This window comes from Perissodus microlepis, chromosome 18 (assembly GCF_051167445.1).
Source record: "Perissodus microlepis isolate ML-2025 ecotype Zambia chromosome 18, ASM5116744v1, whole genome shotgun sequence".
Classification (NCBI taxonomy): Eukaryota; Metazoa; Chordata; class Actinopteri; order Cichliformes; family Cichlidae; genus Perissodus; species Perissodus microlepis.
Genome location: NC_140478.1, coordinates 33,750,644 through 33,768,814, shown reverse-complemented (window position 1 = coordinate 33,768,814; position 18,171 = coordinate 33,750,644). Strand labels below are relative to the sequence as shown.

At 42.5% G+C, this 18,171-nt stretch overlaps 2 protein-coding genes across 2 annotated transcripts in view; both read right to left on the bottom strand.

Moving 5' to 3' along the window:
• LOC146368688 (uncharacterized) overlaps positions 1–9,133 on the bottom strand; it is a 49,897-nt gene extending 40,764 nt beyond the window's left edge. The window contains exons 1-2 of the mRNA XM_084912292.1: positions 6,290–9,133; positions 5,210–5,497 (exon numbers count right to left, since the gene is read on the bottom strand). Of these exons, the coding sequence (XP_084768418.1) occupies positions 5,210–5,497; positions 6,290–6,461 (460 nt within the window). The 5' untranslated portion in view covers positions 6,462–9,133. The remainder of the gene's footprint in view (positions 1–5,209; positions 5,498–6,289) is intronic.
• Positions 9,134–9,258: 125 nt separating this feature from the next.
• LOC146368687 (uncharacterized) lies at positions 9,259–17,865 on the bottom strand. The gene is made up of 2 exons (XM_084912262.1): positions 16,988–17,865; positions 9,259–11,054 (listed from the first exon to the last, which is right to left on the bottom strand). Exons 1-2 carry the CDS (start codon positions 17,130–17,132, stop codon positions 10,045–10,047), a joined length of 1,155 nt encoding a protein of 384 aa, XP_084768388.1. The 5' UTR covers positions 17,133–17,865; the 3' UTR covers positions 9,259–10,044.
• Between the last annotated feature and the right edge of the window lie 306 nt (positions 17,866–18,171).

The window sequence follows — 18,171 nt, the reverse complement described above, 5'->3', positions numbered from 1 at the left end:
CCACCCCCCACCTCATCTCGGACTCTCTGATCATCTCTCTCTGTCCCTGATGCCTGCTTATAGACCTCTAATTCAAAGACAAAACCATCTGTAAAAACAGTACGAGTGTGGACCGTGGAAGCCACCACGGCATTTATATAGCGCTTTTTCAAGGAACCCAAAGCGCTTTTACAATTCCACTATTCATTTACACACTGGTGGAGGCAGCTACAGTTGTAGCCACAGCTGCCCTGTGGCAGACTGACAGAAGCGAGGCTGCCATATCGCGCCATCGGCCCCTCTGGCCAACACCAGTAGGTGAAGTGTCTTGCCCAAGGACACAACAACCAGGACAGAGATCGAACCGGCGACCTTCCGGTTACAGATGCGCTTCCCAAACCCCTGAGCCACGGTCGCAAAGACTGTTAAAGTGTTCCCGAACCAGAAGCCATGGCAAACAGTGAGGTGAGAGCCCTACTAAGAGCACGTGACAGCGCCTTCAAATCAGGAGACCAACAAGTCTACAAAGAGGCACGCCACTCTCTGCTTAAAGGCATAAAAGAAGCCAAGTGCAAATACAAACAGTGCATCGAGGAACACTTTAACACAAACAACTCCAGAAACATGTGGCAGGGGATCAAGACACTCACTGGCTACAAAGACGGTTGCACACAAACCAGCTCCCCAGACATCACTTTATTAGTGCAAAAAAACAAACAAAACATCAATGTATTTCCACTTAAACAAGCAGCTGTTTTTTATGTGCATTAAAGTTATATAAAAATGTAACAGTGCAAATGCAAATTCCTTGCTGACAGTTTAACCAAAAGGCATTTCCAGAGGAAAGTGGCCGACATATCCTCAGCATAACCATGTATAATATCCACAAAACCTAAAAAGAGGTTAAACACACACAGAACGATAATATTATGTTGAAGCACAGTACGTATCACTCCGCGAGGCTCCGCCTACGATAGCCGTAACCATCCTGCTTTAAGTCAGCCACCATCGTTCCAGTGGCCAAGAACAGAGTGAGCTGCTTGAATGACTATCGTCCAGTTGCTTGAACACCCATAATTACCAAATGTTTTGAACAGCTCATCATGTCGCACATTAAAGCTGCCATCCCTGCAGACCTCGATCCACACCAGTTTACATACAGGGCAAACAGGTTGACAGAGGACGCCATAATAACAGCTCTTCACACAGCCCTCACACACCTGGACAGTAGTAACACCTGTGTGAGAATGCTGTTTGTGGACCAGCTCCGCCTTCAATACAGTTCAACCCCACAAACTGGTTAATAAACTAAGCAACTTAAGACCCAGCAGCTCACTGTGCAGCTGGATACTGGACTTCCTGAGCAACAGACCCCAGAACATCAGAATGGGAGAGCACACCTCCTCCACCCTCATTCTGAATGTAGGTGTCCCACAGGGGTGTGTCCTCAGTCCCCTCTTACACTCACTTTTCACCCGTGACTGTTTTCCAATCCACACCAGTAACACCATTATAAAATTTGCTGATGACACCACCATCATAGGACTGATCGACAACAGCGATGATTCAGCCTACAGAGAGGAGGTTCAGCATCTGTAGCAATGGTGTGATGACAACAACCTGCATCTGAACACAGCCCAGACCAAGGAGATGGTAATCGACTTCAGCAGAACAAAGCGATCTGAGCACTCCACCCTCTACATTGATGAGGAGGTAGAAAGGGTAGAAAGCTTTAAGTTCCTCGGAGTCCACATCTCGGCCGACCTCACCTGGTCCACAAACATCTCCCACCAGGTAGGGAAAGCACAACAATGGCTGTACTTCCTCAGGAAACTACGTCAGGCCCAGTTACCCCAAAGACTGCTAATAAACTTGTACCGCTCCACCATCGAGAGCCTTCTGACCTACTGCTGCACACTCTGGTTCAACTGCTGCACCATGGAGGACAAGAGGAAACTGCAGCGGGTGGTGAGGGCAGCAGAGCGGGCAATCGGCACCTCACTAACCCCCCTCAGAGACATTTATACTGGCAGACTTCAGCAGAAAGCCAGCATCATCATCAAGGACCCCTCGCACGCTGGACACTCACTCCCCCCCCCACTCACTCCGGTAAACATTACAGGTCCATCAGGTCAAAAACAAACAGACTCAACAGAAGTTTTTACCCACAGGCTGGCAAACATGCCCTACCTCCACCCTGATTGGAGGATAACTGCACTGCCAACACTCATAAATAAGGTGTAATGTCCATAAATCGTATTTCTATTTATACTTCAATGCAACCAACACCCCTACCTCTTTAAACTGTATTTATTTCACACACACACACACACACACACACACACACACACACACACACACACCTGGGTCTAGAGATGCTTTTTAAGCAAAGGTTTAACTACAGCCAGCTTGAAGGCCTGTGGTACATAGCTGATTATTAGAGATAGGTTGATCATATTTAAGATCGAAGAATTAATTAATGGCAGGACGTCTTTGAGCAGTTTTGTAGGAATGGGGTCTAAAAAACACGTTGATGGTTTGGAGGAAGTAATTATTGAAGTTAACTCAGAAAGATCAATTGGAGAAAAAGAGTCTAACTTAACATCAATGGTACTAAGAGTAGCTGTAGATAATATTACATCTGTGGGATGATTATTGGTAATTTTTTCTCTAATGATAAGAATTTTATTTGTGAAGAAGTTCATGAAGTCATTACTAGTTAACGTTAAAGGGATGGTTGGCTCAACAGAGCTCTGACTGTTTGTCAGCCTGGCTACAGAGCTGAAGAGAAACCTGGGGTTGTTCTTATTTTCTTCAATCAGTGATGAATAGTAAGATGTTCTGGCTTTGTGGAGGGCTTTCTTATAAAGCAGCAAACTATTTCTCCAGGCTAAATGATGATCCTCTAAATTTGTGACACACCATTTCCTCTCCAGCTTACGAGTCATCTGCTTTAGGCTACGTGTTTGAGGATTATACCACGGAGTCAGGTACTTCTGATTAGAGACCTTAGTTTTCACTGGAGCTACAGTATCCAGAGTCGTACGTAGTGAGGAGGTGAAATTATTAACAAGATAATCGACCTCTGTTGGGGTAGCGTTCAGATAGCTGCTCTGCTCTGTGTTGGTACAGGGCATTGAAGATGATAACAGTGGGTGGATTATATTCTTAAACTTAGTTACAGCGCTTTCAGAAAGACATCTACTGTGATAAAGTCTACTCTCCACCGCTGTGTAATCAATTATTGTAAATGTAATCAGGAAATGAAAATCCTGCTCCTCACATACAAGGTATTAAATAATCAGGCTCCATCTTATCTTAATGACGTCTTGATGCATCCTCAATCATCCAGGTCTCCAAAAGTTGATTCTGTTCATCTGGACGTAGCGTTTTGTGGGAGAAACGTTTCATCATCATCATCAGGTGACGTCTTCAGTCTCAGCTGACTGCAGGTTTCAATCTTATAAACAGGACATTTGCATAATGACTGAAACCAGCCCACTGAAGGAACAACGGGCTGGGAGGTCAGTTCCTTAATCTTAATTATGCAAATTCACATGACCATCGATCAACAACCAGTGATCAATGGCCATGAGTCCCATTCACAGAGAGTTGGGGAATGGCTGCAATCACAGCATTGTAAGATGGTGACAGATGTACCCTTAGGCCCCTCCTCCATTCAGAGATGGTCTTTCCCTTTTCACGGGCATTGATCAGTGGTTGTTGATCGATGGTCATGAGAATTTGCATAATTAAGATTAAGGAACTGACCTCCCAGCCCATTGTTCCTTCAGTGGGCTGGTTTCAGTCATTATGCAAATGTCCTGTTTATAAGATTGAAACCTGCAGTCAGCTGAGACTGAAGACGTCACCTGATGATGACGAAACATTTCTCCCACAAAACGCTACGTCCAGATGAACAGAATCAACTTTTGGAGGTTATCTTAATGACCTTACAGTAGGTCTGCCACGATCAGTCGACTATCAAAATTGTGTACGACTAATTTAATAGTCGATGTGTCGTTGGAAACTCTGTAAGATCCTGAAAGAATCAGGAATAAGTATTAGGATTTAAAAGTGCAATAACGGACTGAAACAGAAGATGGCAGCACTGCATCTACAAGCTGCCATTAAATGCCAAGGAAGGAAAAAAAAAAAAAGCAGTGTCCAGTATCGTAGCTGTGTCCAAATTTAGGTGCCGCATCCTTCCGAGGGCGCAATTGTAGACCGATTAATTTCCCCTAGAGATCAATAAAGTATTCGGATTCTGATCACGTTACAGCGACGTGACGAAGGCTGTCCAAATTTAAAGACCCCTCCAAATACACCCTTCATTTCCCCAGATTTGAAGGATGGGTCGGGTGTGTCCTTCGTGGCCCAACCTATCCCAGGATTCATAGCGCGGCCCAGCTCAGTTTCCAACAATGGCGGCAGCTAGTTAGTTTTAATATTACTCTTATTATTCTTTCTGGGTCACAAAATAAACGTTTTACATATTTTCAGCTGTGTAAACCTCAAATATCTGCTCAGTTTATCAGGACACCGCATATTTTCAAAAGCGCTCCGACGTTTTCGGAGACGTCTGTTACCCACTAGCTCGATAGCTAGCCGGGGGCAAGGTCACTAGAGCCGTGAGAACACCGGACTCCCGGCAAATCGTTTTCAAACCCACCGCCGTCTTTCACTACTCAGGTTAAACATATATAAGTCACTTAGATAACTTAAAAATGTTTTTGTTTGGCTTTTTTCAGTGTTTTATTTGTTCTTCAGTAAATCGGTTTGGCTGAGATTAAAGTTCTAGTTTTTACACAGCTGAATAAACGTCAAGCAGACAGCTGATCATCAGAAGTGTCACATGATCGAGAGTTTACTCCAGTGTCCTGTTATATTCCAGTTTGGATTCAGGAGACAGACACTATCTCTACTTTTAAGATCAGGCTTCAAACTTTTTTTTGCTAAAGCATATAGTTAGGGCTGGACCAGGTGACCCTGAATCCTCCCTTAGTTATGCTGCAAAAAGCCATCAGTCACCATGGTGATGTACCCAGTAAGAAGTGTGAGAGGAAAACCCCAGTCCTGCCTCAGTGCAGCGTCCTCGGGTGAGTTTAAAGCTGAGTGTTTGTTTAAACAGAGACACATCCACCTTCTGTCCTCCAGAAACATCCCTGCAGCCTCAAAGTAAACGTACCACAGAGCTGTGATTAGGATCCTCCCTCAGAGGGACACTCACCTGTCCTGTGCAGCTTGATTTCGGGTTTCCAGGTGATATCCAGCAGTCTGCGCTGACGCTCCATCTCTTCCTCGTACTGCACAGGATCATTATGAACTTCAGGCTCCTCCTTTAGTCCCAGCTGCTCTCCCTCCTGACTGCTGCACAGTTCCTCCTGTTCCTCTTTAATCTGTGGAGGTTCTGGTTCCTCCTGGTCCACACTGGAGCTCCTCTCCTGGTTCCAGAGCTGCTGCTCAGGGAGAACCACCTCCTCCTCCTCCTCCTCACAGACCTGCTGCTGTGGGACGTCTGGAGGACAGAAGAAAGAAGTCACAACCACAGAAACATTAGCAGGACTTTACAGCATGACTGCGTCGCTCGTGTGTGAGAGTAAAGCCGTCCAATCAGCTGTAAGTCACTGATCTCAGATCTGCATTTATTCAGACAAACATCTGGAAGGTAAAGCCCCCTCAGCACAGCAGCAGCACCGCACTGCCACTACAGTTCATAAATTCAATATTAGGTTTCACTGTGCCGAGGCTGCACATTAAACTCTGTGTCACTTCTTTCAGTCACGTCCGTGACTCTGAACAACAACATGGTGGACTTTGTTTTTCTCACACGTGTGTAAACGTGACCACAGGAACCGTGCACGTGCTGTGTACGACTTTAGCTTTTATGTGACATCATCACAAAGGGCCCGGGCGACCACTCTGACGTCACTGATGGAGAAATAAAAAAGACTTATTGTTATGACGTTAACACTGAACTCTTTACAGCTCTGCAGAAGAAGAAAGGAAATCAAGGAAAAACCTTTTCAGGCTAGATTACTGAGTTTAGAAGGTGCACCTGAACGCACCATCAAACACACGTTTCACCGCCAAACAAAAAGTTTTTCAAACGATTCACAGGATTGAGTGATGGATCCAGGTCAGAGAAAAGCTCACATCCAGGCTGATTTCAGCGCCTGCTGTTTGAATGGAGCGCAGTGCAGTCCTGTCCTCTGTTTGCTCTTTGTTAGCTCACATCTCCTAAAAGTCCTCACAATCAGAAACGTCCCGCAGAGCTGTGATCAGGATCCTCCCTCAGAGGGACACTCACCTGTCCTGTGCAGCTTGATTTGGGGTTTCCAGGTGATATCCAGCAGTCTGCGCTGACGGTCGATCTCTTCCTCGTACTGGACGATCGTTTTTTCAAACTCCAAGAATATTTGTTCAGCAGCAGCAGTTAGTCGCTCGTTGATAAACTCTCTCAGATACTGAACCGAAGGCATTGTTACTGCCACAGCACACACACAGCACAAAGCCTCCAAAAGTTCACGCTGGAACAACCAAACTGCCGCTTTTAAAAATGTTTACTTCCGCCGGATGTCCCGCTCTGAAGTTCCGGCAGGAGGAGGATGTTCAAATACTTTGTTCCGCTTGGAATAAACGTCCTTCTTTCTTCCTAAAACCTATTTAAATGTACCAAACTGAGCCATAAATACATAAACAGCGGGTTATAAATAATAAAGGAGAGAAAATGGAAAGAAAAGGCCTCATTCAGGTTTTTATCCATAATGAATCATATCCATTCTACTACTGATCATTCATATACTCAACACCAAAGAGTCTGACGTGAATGAATACTAACACACGGCTTTAGACTATTTTATTGTTTGATGGAGGTCTAAAATAAATGAGGAATTACACATACTGGTCATTAAATGTGTTTGTGGCGTGCTCAGAGTCTTCATTGGTGGAAATCAAATCAAACTTCAGTATCTTCGACGTATTACTGCTGTGTGATTTTTATTACTATTAATGAAATGGATGAAAAGCTGACCCTGAGTAAATGTGGTTATCCCAGCTGGACTTTTGTCAAAGCTGGAGAAGAAAAAACCCTCAGTGATCCCGTATGTGTCAGCAGTATGGGAACAATTGAGACCCATTTTCTCTAAACACAGCGTCTTTGTGGCTTTTAAACCACAAAACAAGTGAACTCAGGTGCCTGTCCACATTCATGAGTGATGCAGTCATGCTGTAAAGTCCTGTTAATGTTTCTGCGGTTGCATCAGTAACTTCTTTCTTCTGTCGCTCCAGATGTCCCAGAGCAGGAGGTCTGTGAGGAGGAGGTTCTCCCTGAGCAGCAGCTCTGGAACCAGGAGAGGAGCTCCAGTGTGGAGCAGGAGGAACCAGAACCTGATTTATTGCTATTACTGAAGGTCCGCGGCTCCGAACCGTAGTAAAGGGACCTCTGGCTAATACGTGTCGGGCTTGTAGCCGAAAACTAGCTTGACTTCGTTGTCTGGGTCAAGTTTGCTAGCGAGAGACAGAGAGAGGCGTTGAAAGGCTGCTGCAACGGGACTTATTGTTTCGGAGGAAAAAACGAACACAGCGTACAGTCGAGTCTTAATAGCTTACTTACAGCTGGGCTCGTCAGGCTCTCTGTTTGGCTGCAGTGGTTATTATTATATTTACATGCTTCCAGCTCCCGTTTTTGCTCAATGACAGCTCGTACTTTTCCTTTTTCTCCCTCCCTCGCTCACAGACACATAACGAGTATGGCGGTCCATTCTCGCTGCAGCACGGACTACACTGCCCATGAGCCTACATTCTTTAGGGCTATGCCTGTAGCATTCTGCCTATTAGCTTAGCACAACAACAACAACAAAAAGGCGCTCTCTCACCCAGGAAACACACAGTCGCAGAGAGAGAGTGTCACCCTGTAACCATGGTAACCGTAACGCTGCCGCCTGGAACAACAGAACGTAGCTGTACACTTCTGTGGAACCAGCATCCAGTTTGGATTCAGGAGACAGACACTATCTCTACTTTTAAGATCAGGCTTCAAACTTTCCTTTTTGCTAAAGCATATAGTTAGGGCTGGACCAGGTGACCCTGAATCCTCCTTTAGTTATGCTGCAATAGACATAGGCTGCCGGGGATTCCCATGTTGCATTGAGTTTTTCCTTTCCAGTCACCTTTCTCACTCACTATGTGTTAACAGACCTCTCTGCATTGAATCATATCTGTTATTAATCTCTGTCTCTCTTCCACAGCATGTCTTTATCCTGTCTTCCTTCTCTCACCCCAACCAATCACAGCAGATGGCCCCGCCCCTCCCTGAGCCTGGTTCTGCCGGAGGTTTCTTCCTGTTAAAAGGGAGATTTTCCTTCCCACTGTCACCAAAGTGCTTGCTCACAGGGGGTCATATGATTGTTGGGTTTTTCTCTGAATTATTGTAGGGTCTACATTACAATATAAAACATCCTGAGACAACTGTTGTTGTGATTTGGCGCTGTATAAATAAAATAGAATTGAATTGAATACATATGGCTAAAATGATTCAAATGCAGCAAGTATACACGTTTCACATTAATATAGTCTATAACCTAGTTATTTTCTGTAGCCTGCATAATTAACCTCCTAGGACCTGGCGTCCACATATGTGGACATCACATTTTGGGTTGTTTTGACCAAAATACAAAAGTTTTCTCTATAAGGGCCTGATATCCACTTATGAGGACATTACACTGCCACTGTCCTATCGAGATTTAAAACGAATATCCTCATATTTGGATCTCATTTTTCTCAGAAACGAAAATCAGGTGAAAAAAAAAACCCATCAGGTAATTCTTTGTTTTAAGATTCATCTGGTCCCAATCAGCCCAATTAGCATAAGAAATTAAAAATGAATGCCAGGGAAGAGTTCGGGTCTTAGGAGGTTAAACATCTCAGTTACATAAACATGTGAATTTTGATGTCATGTACTGTGTAGCCTTGTTAGAAAAATCAGATTGTTACATGTTTACATTTACACAAAATGTCAGAAATCTGCACCTTCATAAACAAAAATTAAACCAAATTTTTCATGATTTGTTAGGTTCACCCTCTGAGGTCCAAAATATAATTGTCCATTTTGACTCCTTTTGATTTTACATTATTTATATTTCACCTTCAAATGTTCTGACCTTTTTTGGTATCATTCTCTTCAGCTCAACCTCATGGTTCTGAATTTACAGTTATTTTTTCATTGACATACTGTGTTAACACAACTGATCTGAAATCATAAAAAACAAAAACACAAAATCCTAGCAGTAGTTATATTTTTTTACTATAGAAATCACACCCGTTTAATGAATTATTTTCATAACTTGAAATGCAAATATAAATTGTACATGTTGAAAACGTATGCACAAATTTTGTAAACAACTATTTATCTAAAAATGCAATGCAATTTGTGTACAACCATTTAAAAATACTGCTATAACTAAATAAGAGAACAATCAGGTGTCACAATAAGATGGCCCACAAATTGTGCCAGTAAAAAAATAAATAAAACAATTGTCCGCCACAAGACAGAGGAGGACACCACAGACCTGAACCCTGCAGGCCTATAAATATAACGCTAAACAGCAAAAACAAACTTCACAACTAATTCTGAACTAGATTTTTCAAAATGAAAAGAAACAGCTCACAGTATAATTTGATGAATCCGTGGCAACAACACACTTCCTGTTTCCTGTAAAAGTTTGCATAGACAATTTCCAAAAAAAAAAAATAAATTACTACTCAATGAGATGCTTTTCTGTAAGAATCCAAAGGACAGCTTGACACCTCACCATTAGCATAAACTCTATCCTGTTGGCACATGTCATTAACATAATCACAGTGAAGCACAGTCCAAAGGTGCTTTCAGTATGAGGGCTGCTTTTCTTTTCTACTTTGAAAAATGTATGCACCAAATAAGAACCTGCTACACGTGAGTCCTTTTCTAGTTTCCCACAGCTACAGCATCTCACCTGAGTGCCCTCTCATGTGGGCAGTAAAAATACCACGATCACTGAAACTTTTCCCACAAGTCTCACAGAAATACTACTTTGAGTGTGTTCTTACGTGGACTAACAAGAGTTCACGAGACCGGAAGCTTTTTCCGCAGAGCTCACAGGGATGTGGTTTCTCGCCTGTGTGGATCCTCATGTGGACAGACAGAATATTTTTCTGAATGAAGCTTTTCCCACATGTTCTGCAAACATACGGCTTCTCACCAGTATGAGTTCTGATGTGTCTCTTAAGCGTGGACGAGTCAATGAATCTTTTCTCACAGATGTGACAGGGGTAAGGTCTCTCGCCCGTGTGTGTTCTCATGTGGATGTTTAAGTTATTACTTTGACAGAAACCTTTCCCACAAATTGTGCATGAGTACGGCTTCTCGCCCGTGTGAACCCTCATGTGATATTTCAGTGTTAGTGTGTCTCGGAAGGTTTTTTCACATACACTGCAGGGGAACGGTTTCTCCCCTTTATGGATCTTCATGTGAACAGATAAATGGCAGTTTTGGCTGAATCGTTTCCCACATGTTTTGCATGAATACGGCTTCTCGCCTGTGTGCGTTCTGTAATGTATCTGCATCTGAGATTTTTTCTTGAAAGTTTTTTCACAAACGTAACATTTTACAGACTTCACACCTGTACCTGTGTTACTCTCGCTCTCTGACATAACTGAGCTGTCTCCATTGTTACTCCGATGCTTCTTTTTTGACTCTGACTCTACGGTTTTGGTTGATCTTGCTTCTTTATAATGTTCTGCTCGCTGATCTCTGCTGTTGTTGTTCATAGAACTCTCAAAGAGAAGCTGCTCCCTGTCTCCTCCTGGTTCACTGTGGTCATTTTCCTCATTAGTTTCAGTCACCATAAAGGTATCCGTCTCCTCCTTCAGTCCCAGCTGCTCTCCCTCCTGACTGCTGCACAGTTCCTCCTGTTCCTCTTTAATCTGTGGAGGTTCTGGTTTCTCCTGGTCCACACTGGAGCTCCTCTCCTGGTTCCAGAGCTGCTGCTCAGGGAGAACCTCCTCCTCCTCCTTACAGACAGGCTGCTGTTGGACGTCTGGAGTGTCAACAACAAATGGAAGAAGAGACATGATTAAAAACACAGCAAATAAACTCTGGTTAAAATCATAAACCATAGAATCCCCTGGTAAAATGCATATGTTTACAGCCCGATACAGAAACTGGTTTGGTTGCTACAGATACAACATCCTCCTGTATGGTGGACGATGTTGTTACAAGTCACCTGTTTTCATTGGATTAAGGCTTAAATTTTACTAACTCAAGTCGTCTGTACAGAGCTCTTGAGTTGTGCTGTTGGTGTATTTCTAACGCAGAATCAAATCATTTGAATATGGTGACATGTCCACGCAATACAAAGAGAGAAGTACCTGTGGCCAATGGAAATGTGGCCAAAAAGCTGAACCTCGGTCTCATTAGACCAAAATGCTTTTGGAAGACTTACTGTATTTTTATGCCAACCTTAGCCGGGCTTGGATGTTTTCCTTTGTTCGAAAAGGCTTCCCTCTTTGACACATCCCCCACAGTCCAGACTTATGAAGGATAAGGGAGACGGCTGTCACTCCTTAAAGAAGTTCTTGCAGCTCCTTCGGTGATGCTGCAGGTCTTGCATCGCCACTGTTGTCCCATATTTTGTCTTCATTGTGTCCCAGGATGAATCTAATGCTGTGGAATTTATTTTCCCTTCTTCTGACTGATGTCTTTCAACAATGAGGTTGTGAGCTCTCTGTAAACTAAGACATTAACCCAAGAAGCCTGAAAGCAGTGACTAAATCAAAGTATTAGTCTAAGTGTGAGCACACTTATGCAACCAGCTTGACCTGACAGATTTGTTGGACTGTACAGGTTAAAGGTCACGTCAAAGGTGGGAAGGTGCTTCCAGGTCCTGTTCCAGGTCTGCCCTGACCCGCTGTTCCAGGGTAACTACTGCTAGCTTAATGAAAGAAGAAACCAAATTAAAAATAAATGCTGAGTGTCAAACACGCCTGATCACGCGCTCTGATGGACTGATGCAGAGGAGCTGTCACACTCCTGCATGAACGCATCACAGCGTGAGATCCACGACGCTGTAGAACACTTTAGAGATGCCACGAGAGCTTTGCAGATATTTACTGAGTGTGTAAGCAGCAGCCAGGTGCTCATAACCAGCTTCACAATGAACTGATCATCGGCAGTGTGAGCCCTGCTATGAAAGCAGATGTTTTGTTGGTCTGGAGCATTCAGGTGTGTGTTAACATGATGCTGAGGAGGAAAGACATCAGCAGTGATCTTAGAGAAGAAACTGCAGCTGCCCATCAATCTGGAAAGGTTATAAGATCATATCAAAATAAACCAAAGTCTATCATTCTGCAGTGCAGAAGATGAATGACACAGGTCAGAGCATGCAACAGACCCAAGAGCTCCATCTCAGACTCTTCAGTTTGCAGGTTTAAGCTTAAACTTCATGACAGTATGACTAAAAAAAAGCCTGAGCATGCAGGACTGCAGGGGAAGGCCTCTTCTGTCTAAAAAGAAAGCCTCCTGGAGCAGTATCCTTCAGACAGACAAGACCAAAGTGGAGATGTTTGTCCATAACGCACAAAATCAAACCCAGCATATCAGTAAAAACACCTGAGAGCAGCTGTCAGCACTGTGGAGGAGGGATGATGATCTTAGTGCACCGTGAACTCTTCTCTAAGTGTTCTAGAGTCAGTGTGAGGCCGTCTGTCCCACAGCTGAAGCTCGGACCATCAGCAGCAGCACAAAGATCCAACAGAACGGCTGAAACAGGAAAGAATGGAGCAACTACGATGGTCAGAGTCCAGAGCTCAACCTGAGTGAGACGCTGTCAGGCTCTCAGGTTTGGATTCTGATGAGTGGCTGAGTAACTGGTTTTTATGTTGCTTTGTTTACATATTCCACACTCCGTATTCCAGATGTTGCATCTGTAGAGTCCTCGTTTTCATTAAATGATCCTGTTGACAAGATTACAGAGCTCAGCAAAAAAAGGCCTCTATGTCCAGCTGCACTGTTATCTTCAGACAACAATGAAAGTCTTTTAATAAAAGTAAATAAAAAGGCCTCGGTCTCCTGTCTCTGTCTTTCTGTAACATCGATGAGGAGCCCATATTTTCCTCACCACACCACCGATCAGCTGGACAGCTGATTAAGTACAACATGAGCAGAGAAAATAAAAATGGGGAAGAGGTTAAAGTGGATTCAGCAGGAGGGAGAACCCTTAAACCCATCACAGTGCAGCAAACTCAGTTTGATTAGCAGCAGGTTTATGAACAAACACAAACACAGATTTAAAAAACATGAGGACTTCCATGTGAACGACAACTTCCTCCAGCGAAACTCTGATAAAACAGAAACTTTAATTATTGGTCCCGACCATATGATCTCAGCTTCTGTTAAACCAAGCCTTCGAAACCTCGGTGTCGTATTTGACAGCTTGATGTCGCTTGGTCCACAACTGCTTTTATCGTCTAAGGAATATCTCAAAACTCAGGCTAATGGTGTCAAAGGCTGAACTGCAGATGATTATTAATGCTTTTATTTCTTCCTGTTTGGATTTTTGCAAAGGTCTTTTTACTTGTTTTAGTTCTAACCTTTCAGGCTCCCCAGTGCATTTGGACCTGCTGAAACTGCATTCATCGTCCCAAGCTCTGAGGTCATCAGGTCACAGACTGCTGGTCGCCGCACGCACTCCATTTAAACTCGTGGTGATCGGGCCTTTCAGGCAGCACGGCTGTGGAATTCTCTTCTACTGTTTTTACGCTGAAGACATTTTTATATAGACAAGCTTTCAATTAATTTTTATGTTGTATTTGATTGTTTTACATTGTTATTTGTTGTATTTTGATTCCTAGTATTGTGAAGCACTTTATGATTTTTATCTGTGAAAAGCGCTGCATTACAGAAGTGTCGAGCTGCCACCCAGGCAAACAAAAAACAGAGCTACATCATGTTATAATGCAAAAACGTTATTGTTCTAACAATAAACTTTTCTGCCGAGCTTAGCAAACATAAGCTTATAATACGGTAGGAACATCATGTCAATTCAGACTTTAGCAGCTTCTTCGGTATTTAATCCGGAAAAGGACTGAATTTGATGAATAAAGCGCCAAAATGTCACAGCGTGACAATAAAAGACCCTCGGCTAGCTCCAGAACAAAGTTACTGCTAAAGGCTAATGCTAGCCAAACAGCCGTGTTGGTAAACCAACAACTGCCGTGACTACTCGGCTATTTCACTACCTCTCCCAATAACTGAGGATGTGATGGGCGAGTTTCCACCTCTACCCGTCTCATCCAGCCAGTCTCCGGCGCCAAAGAAAGCGTTGCACTCAAAGGAAGATAGCGTGGATGTTGCTGAAACTATCAAAGCTAATAAACGAAAGAATGGATGACCTCGCGTTACAGATTGCCGGAATCAGAAGAATGGCAGACTTTGCATGTGAGAAGATAAAAGATGTCAAAGGCAGAGAAAAGCTCCAAAGAGGAAGAGTGTATTACACGCCTTATAAAACACTTTATAGACAAGGCTAATACTGAGAATTCCTACAGCACAAAGTGGGAAATTTGAAACGAGTAAAGTGTTGAGACGGTGTGGGGCAAAAAAAGTCGAGTGCAGCAGCAGAAGAAAATCAGATTGTTCTGTGATATATCAACTCCCACCAGACGAGGTCTCGGAGGAGGACAGATTACGTCTTAGGACCTTTCAATTTAAACTGGATGAGATTTGCGCCAGAAAGCTGAAGGAGCGTTTGTTCGTTCAGGAAAAAGATGGACAGACTTATTACTTTAATTCCCAAACCTAAGAAGGACCTACTTTCTATAGACAACTGGAGACCAACAAGCCTCCTAAATAATGATTGTAAAATATTAGCTCTATTGCTAGCTAGAAGAATTAAATATATTTTAGATGATATTGTAGATGAGACAGTGTCTGGATTTATGACAAACAGGCCCATCTCCAATAATATTAGACTCGTCTTGGATATTCTGGACTACTCAGCATTAATATCTGATGACTCATTTATCCTTCTCCTGGACTTCTATAAAGCCTTTGACTCAACTGAGCATGAGTTTATATTTCTCACACTTCAGAAATGTGGTTTTGGTGATATCTTCTGCAAAGCTATCAAAACTCTGTATTCCAATGCAAATAGCTGTGTTAGAATGAAAAATGGCACCACTTCTCATTTTGGTCTTAATCGAGGTGTAGGCCGATCAGCGCGGATCTCTTTTTACTTTGCACCCAAATTCTTGCCTCTCACATTTCGAATAGCCCTGTGAAAGGTATAAACATAGCAGTCAGTTGGCAGATGATACCACAACCTTTCTTAAAAATGCCAGCCAGGTGCTGACTGCTTTACATTTACAGGATTTCTCAGAAGGGTCTGGATTGATGCTAAACTTAAATAAATGTCAATTATTACCTGTCAAAGAGTGTAATGTTCAGAGTATTTGTAATATTACAGATACAAATGAAGCAACATATTTAAGTCTGATGAGCAAAGATAAAAAACAAAACAAAAACAAGAGAATTTTACTAAGTTTTCCCCAAATTATTAAAAAATCTCAAACCAAATGAAATCAGTGGTTGCAGAGAGATTTAAATTTAAAGGGGGGGTATTGCTCTGAAAAGCAGAAGGTCTGTCTCGACTGACTTATGCAGCAATTTCTCTGCATGTGGACGGCAAAACTTGTAAGGATGTTGACGGAATGCTCTTCAACTTCCTCTGGAAAAACGGGACACATTACATCAGCACGAGTGTAGTGATGAATGACGATGAACACAGTGGTTTTGGATTCCCTGCTCTAAACAATACATTAAAGATTAACCAGACAAAACATTTTCCTAAAAATCAGGTCTCCAGCTGGAATTTTATTCCTCACTACATTTTCTCTAAGTTCTAAGTTTTGTCTTAGGTTGTGATTATAATATAGATAAGCTTCCACAAAACTTTTCAATGTTTCACAAACAACTTCTATTAGCCTGGTCCCTTCTATATAAACACAACTTTACTCCCCATACGTGTTTAATCTGGAATAATAGGAACATAGTGCATAAAAATAAATCATAATTTTTTTCTAGGTGGGTTGAGAAACTGATTGTTTTAGTGAAACAGCTGTTTAATCCTAATGGGCAGCTTATGTCTTATCCAGAATTTTTAAACACTTATAAATTTCCAGCCACATCCAAAGAATATGTCGTATTATTTGATGCAATACCTACGCGTATTATAATGCTATCTACAGGTATTCAACCTTGCATATCAACTGTCTCTCTCAAACCCTGTGGGTTCACACACTGGAAGAATCTGTCTGGTAATACGAATATTCGTGCTTTGTTCCAGAGAGAATCTCTTATTGGAATTCCTTTGTCAGTGACATTAACGAGAAAAATTCCTAACAAGTATCTGGGAACAAATAAAGTGAAATAAGTTTCATTTAAAATACTTCATAAATATTATCCTGCTAATCATATATGACAAAGGTCAAAGGGGACATAAATATGAACTGTGGATGTTGTGGAAGCCATCCTGAGACTGCGCAGCACCTCTGATCTGTTCACATACAACGTTTTGGACTCCAGGACATTCATCACTGGACATCTCTACAAGGACTTTACTCTGAAACGGGAAAATGTTGGATTTTGTTTATTTCGAAGGCAAAAAAAGAAGGTGATATATACTTTACAATAAATTTGTTAGTTATCTTAGCTAAATTTTATTTCCACAAATGCAAATACAGTAGCCAAAACCTAATTTTAAACTCTACTATAATGATACTTACACAAGATTGATTCGTGGATCACTTAATAAAAACGATTTTGTGCTATTTAAAATTATTTGAACGTATGTAACTTGTTAATTCGTGTAAATTCTCTGTATACTGTTTTTTAATAAAGGTTTTGGAAAAAAGAAAGAAGAGGAAAAAGTCGGAGCCCAGAGGAAACCGGAGCCGAGGCTCCACCTGCGCTCACCTGCCGTGATATCCAGCAGTCTGCGCTGACGGTCGATCTCTTCCTCGTACTGGACGATCGTTTTTTCAAACTCCAAGAATATTTGTTCAGCAGCAGCAGTTAGTCGCTCGTTGATAAACTCTCTCAGATGCTGAACTGAAGGCATTGTTGCTGCCACAGCTCACACACTCGGCTCACACGGGAGCAAAGCTAACGGTCCAGCCACCGGATGTCCGTCCTCACAGTTCCGGCAGCTCTTCTTCAACTTCCGGTGCATTACCGCCACCTTCTGGATGAGAACAGCTTTTACACCTCATAAAAACACCTGTTGCTCTTAAAACCCTGAAACTACATCACCTGTGTCGCTTTGTAATATTTCTTTTATCCATAATTGAACTCTATTTTTCTGCAAGTCAGATTTGCCTTTCCCGTCTATATTAACCACATTCTAACATTACTTGCTCAGATGATTCACACCTTTTTAGTGTCATATAAACTGTATGACCAAACCTTAGTATTGAGATTATATCTTCTGCTCTATGACTTCTTCTGGAGTTTAATCTCTTTTCAGACAACAGAAAAACCCAGATGTTCCATTTAAAAGAAAACCAGCGATCAGTATTCATACGCTCTGTGATTTATTCCCACAGGCGTTGATTTAGTTCAGCTTTATCATCGCGCCGTCCTGACAGAGATGTTTATCGAGCTCCGACTAAAGAATGAAAACAGAATTCAAACACAGGACTTAACGGGTACAAACGATCCTGTTTCAGGGTCACATATTAACAATTGTAGAAAGCTGTTTGCAGCAAACAGGAAAAAAGAAGAAAGGATAAATCTGAGAATCTGTTTTTCCTCCAGAGGCTCGTCACAGAAACACGAGACTTTGGAGAAACGTCTGGACCTCCTACGAGGGATCTTCCAGGAATGGTGGCGTTTTCCGGAGCTCTGATTGGTCAGTAGGTTTTTTCATACCTGCTGATCTCAAAGCTGTTTGCAGCGTAGGTTACCATGGTGATATGCCCCAGTAAGAAGAAACCAGGGTTAACGCTGGTGACGTGGATAAGAGCTTTAGTGAACAAAAACAACCATAAATAAACGGAGTTGAGTCATTTTGTTGTTGTGGATCAAACGATGACGAGCTTCCAGCTGCTCGCCGCAGCAGGTCAGTCAATGTTTTATTGACTCGAGGGGGCAGAGTTCAG

Excerpts from the sequence above, each read along its gene's own strand:
- LOC146368687 (XM_084912262.1), bottom strand. The coding sequence starts at position 17,132 with ATGCCTTCAGTTCAGCATCTGAGAGAGTTTATCAACGAGCGACTAACT. Across the intron at positions 11,055-16,987 it reads ACTGCTGGATATCACGGCAG|ACGTCCAACAGCAGCCTGTC; the intron begins GTGAGCGCAGGT and ends TTGACACTCCAG.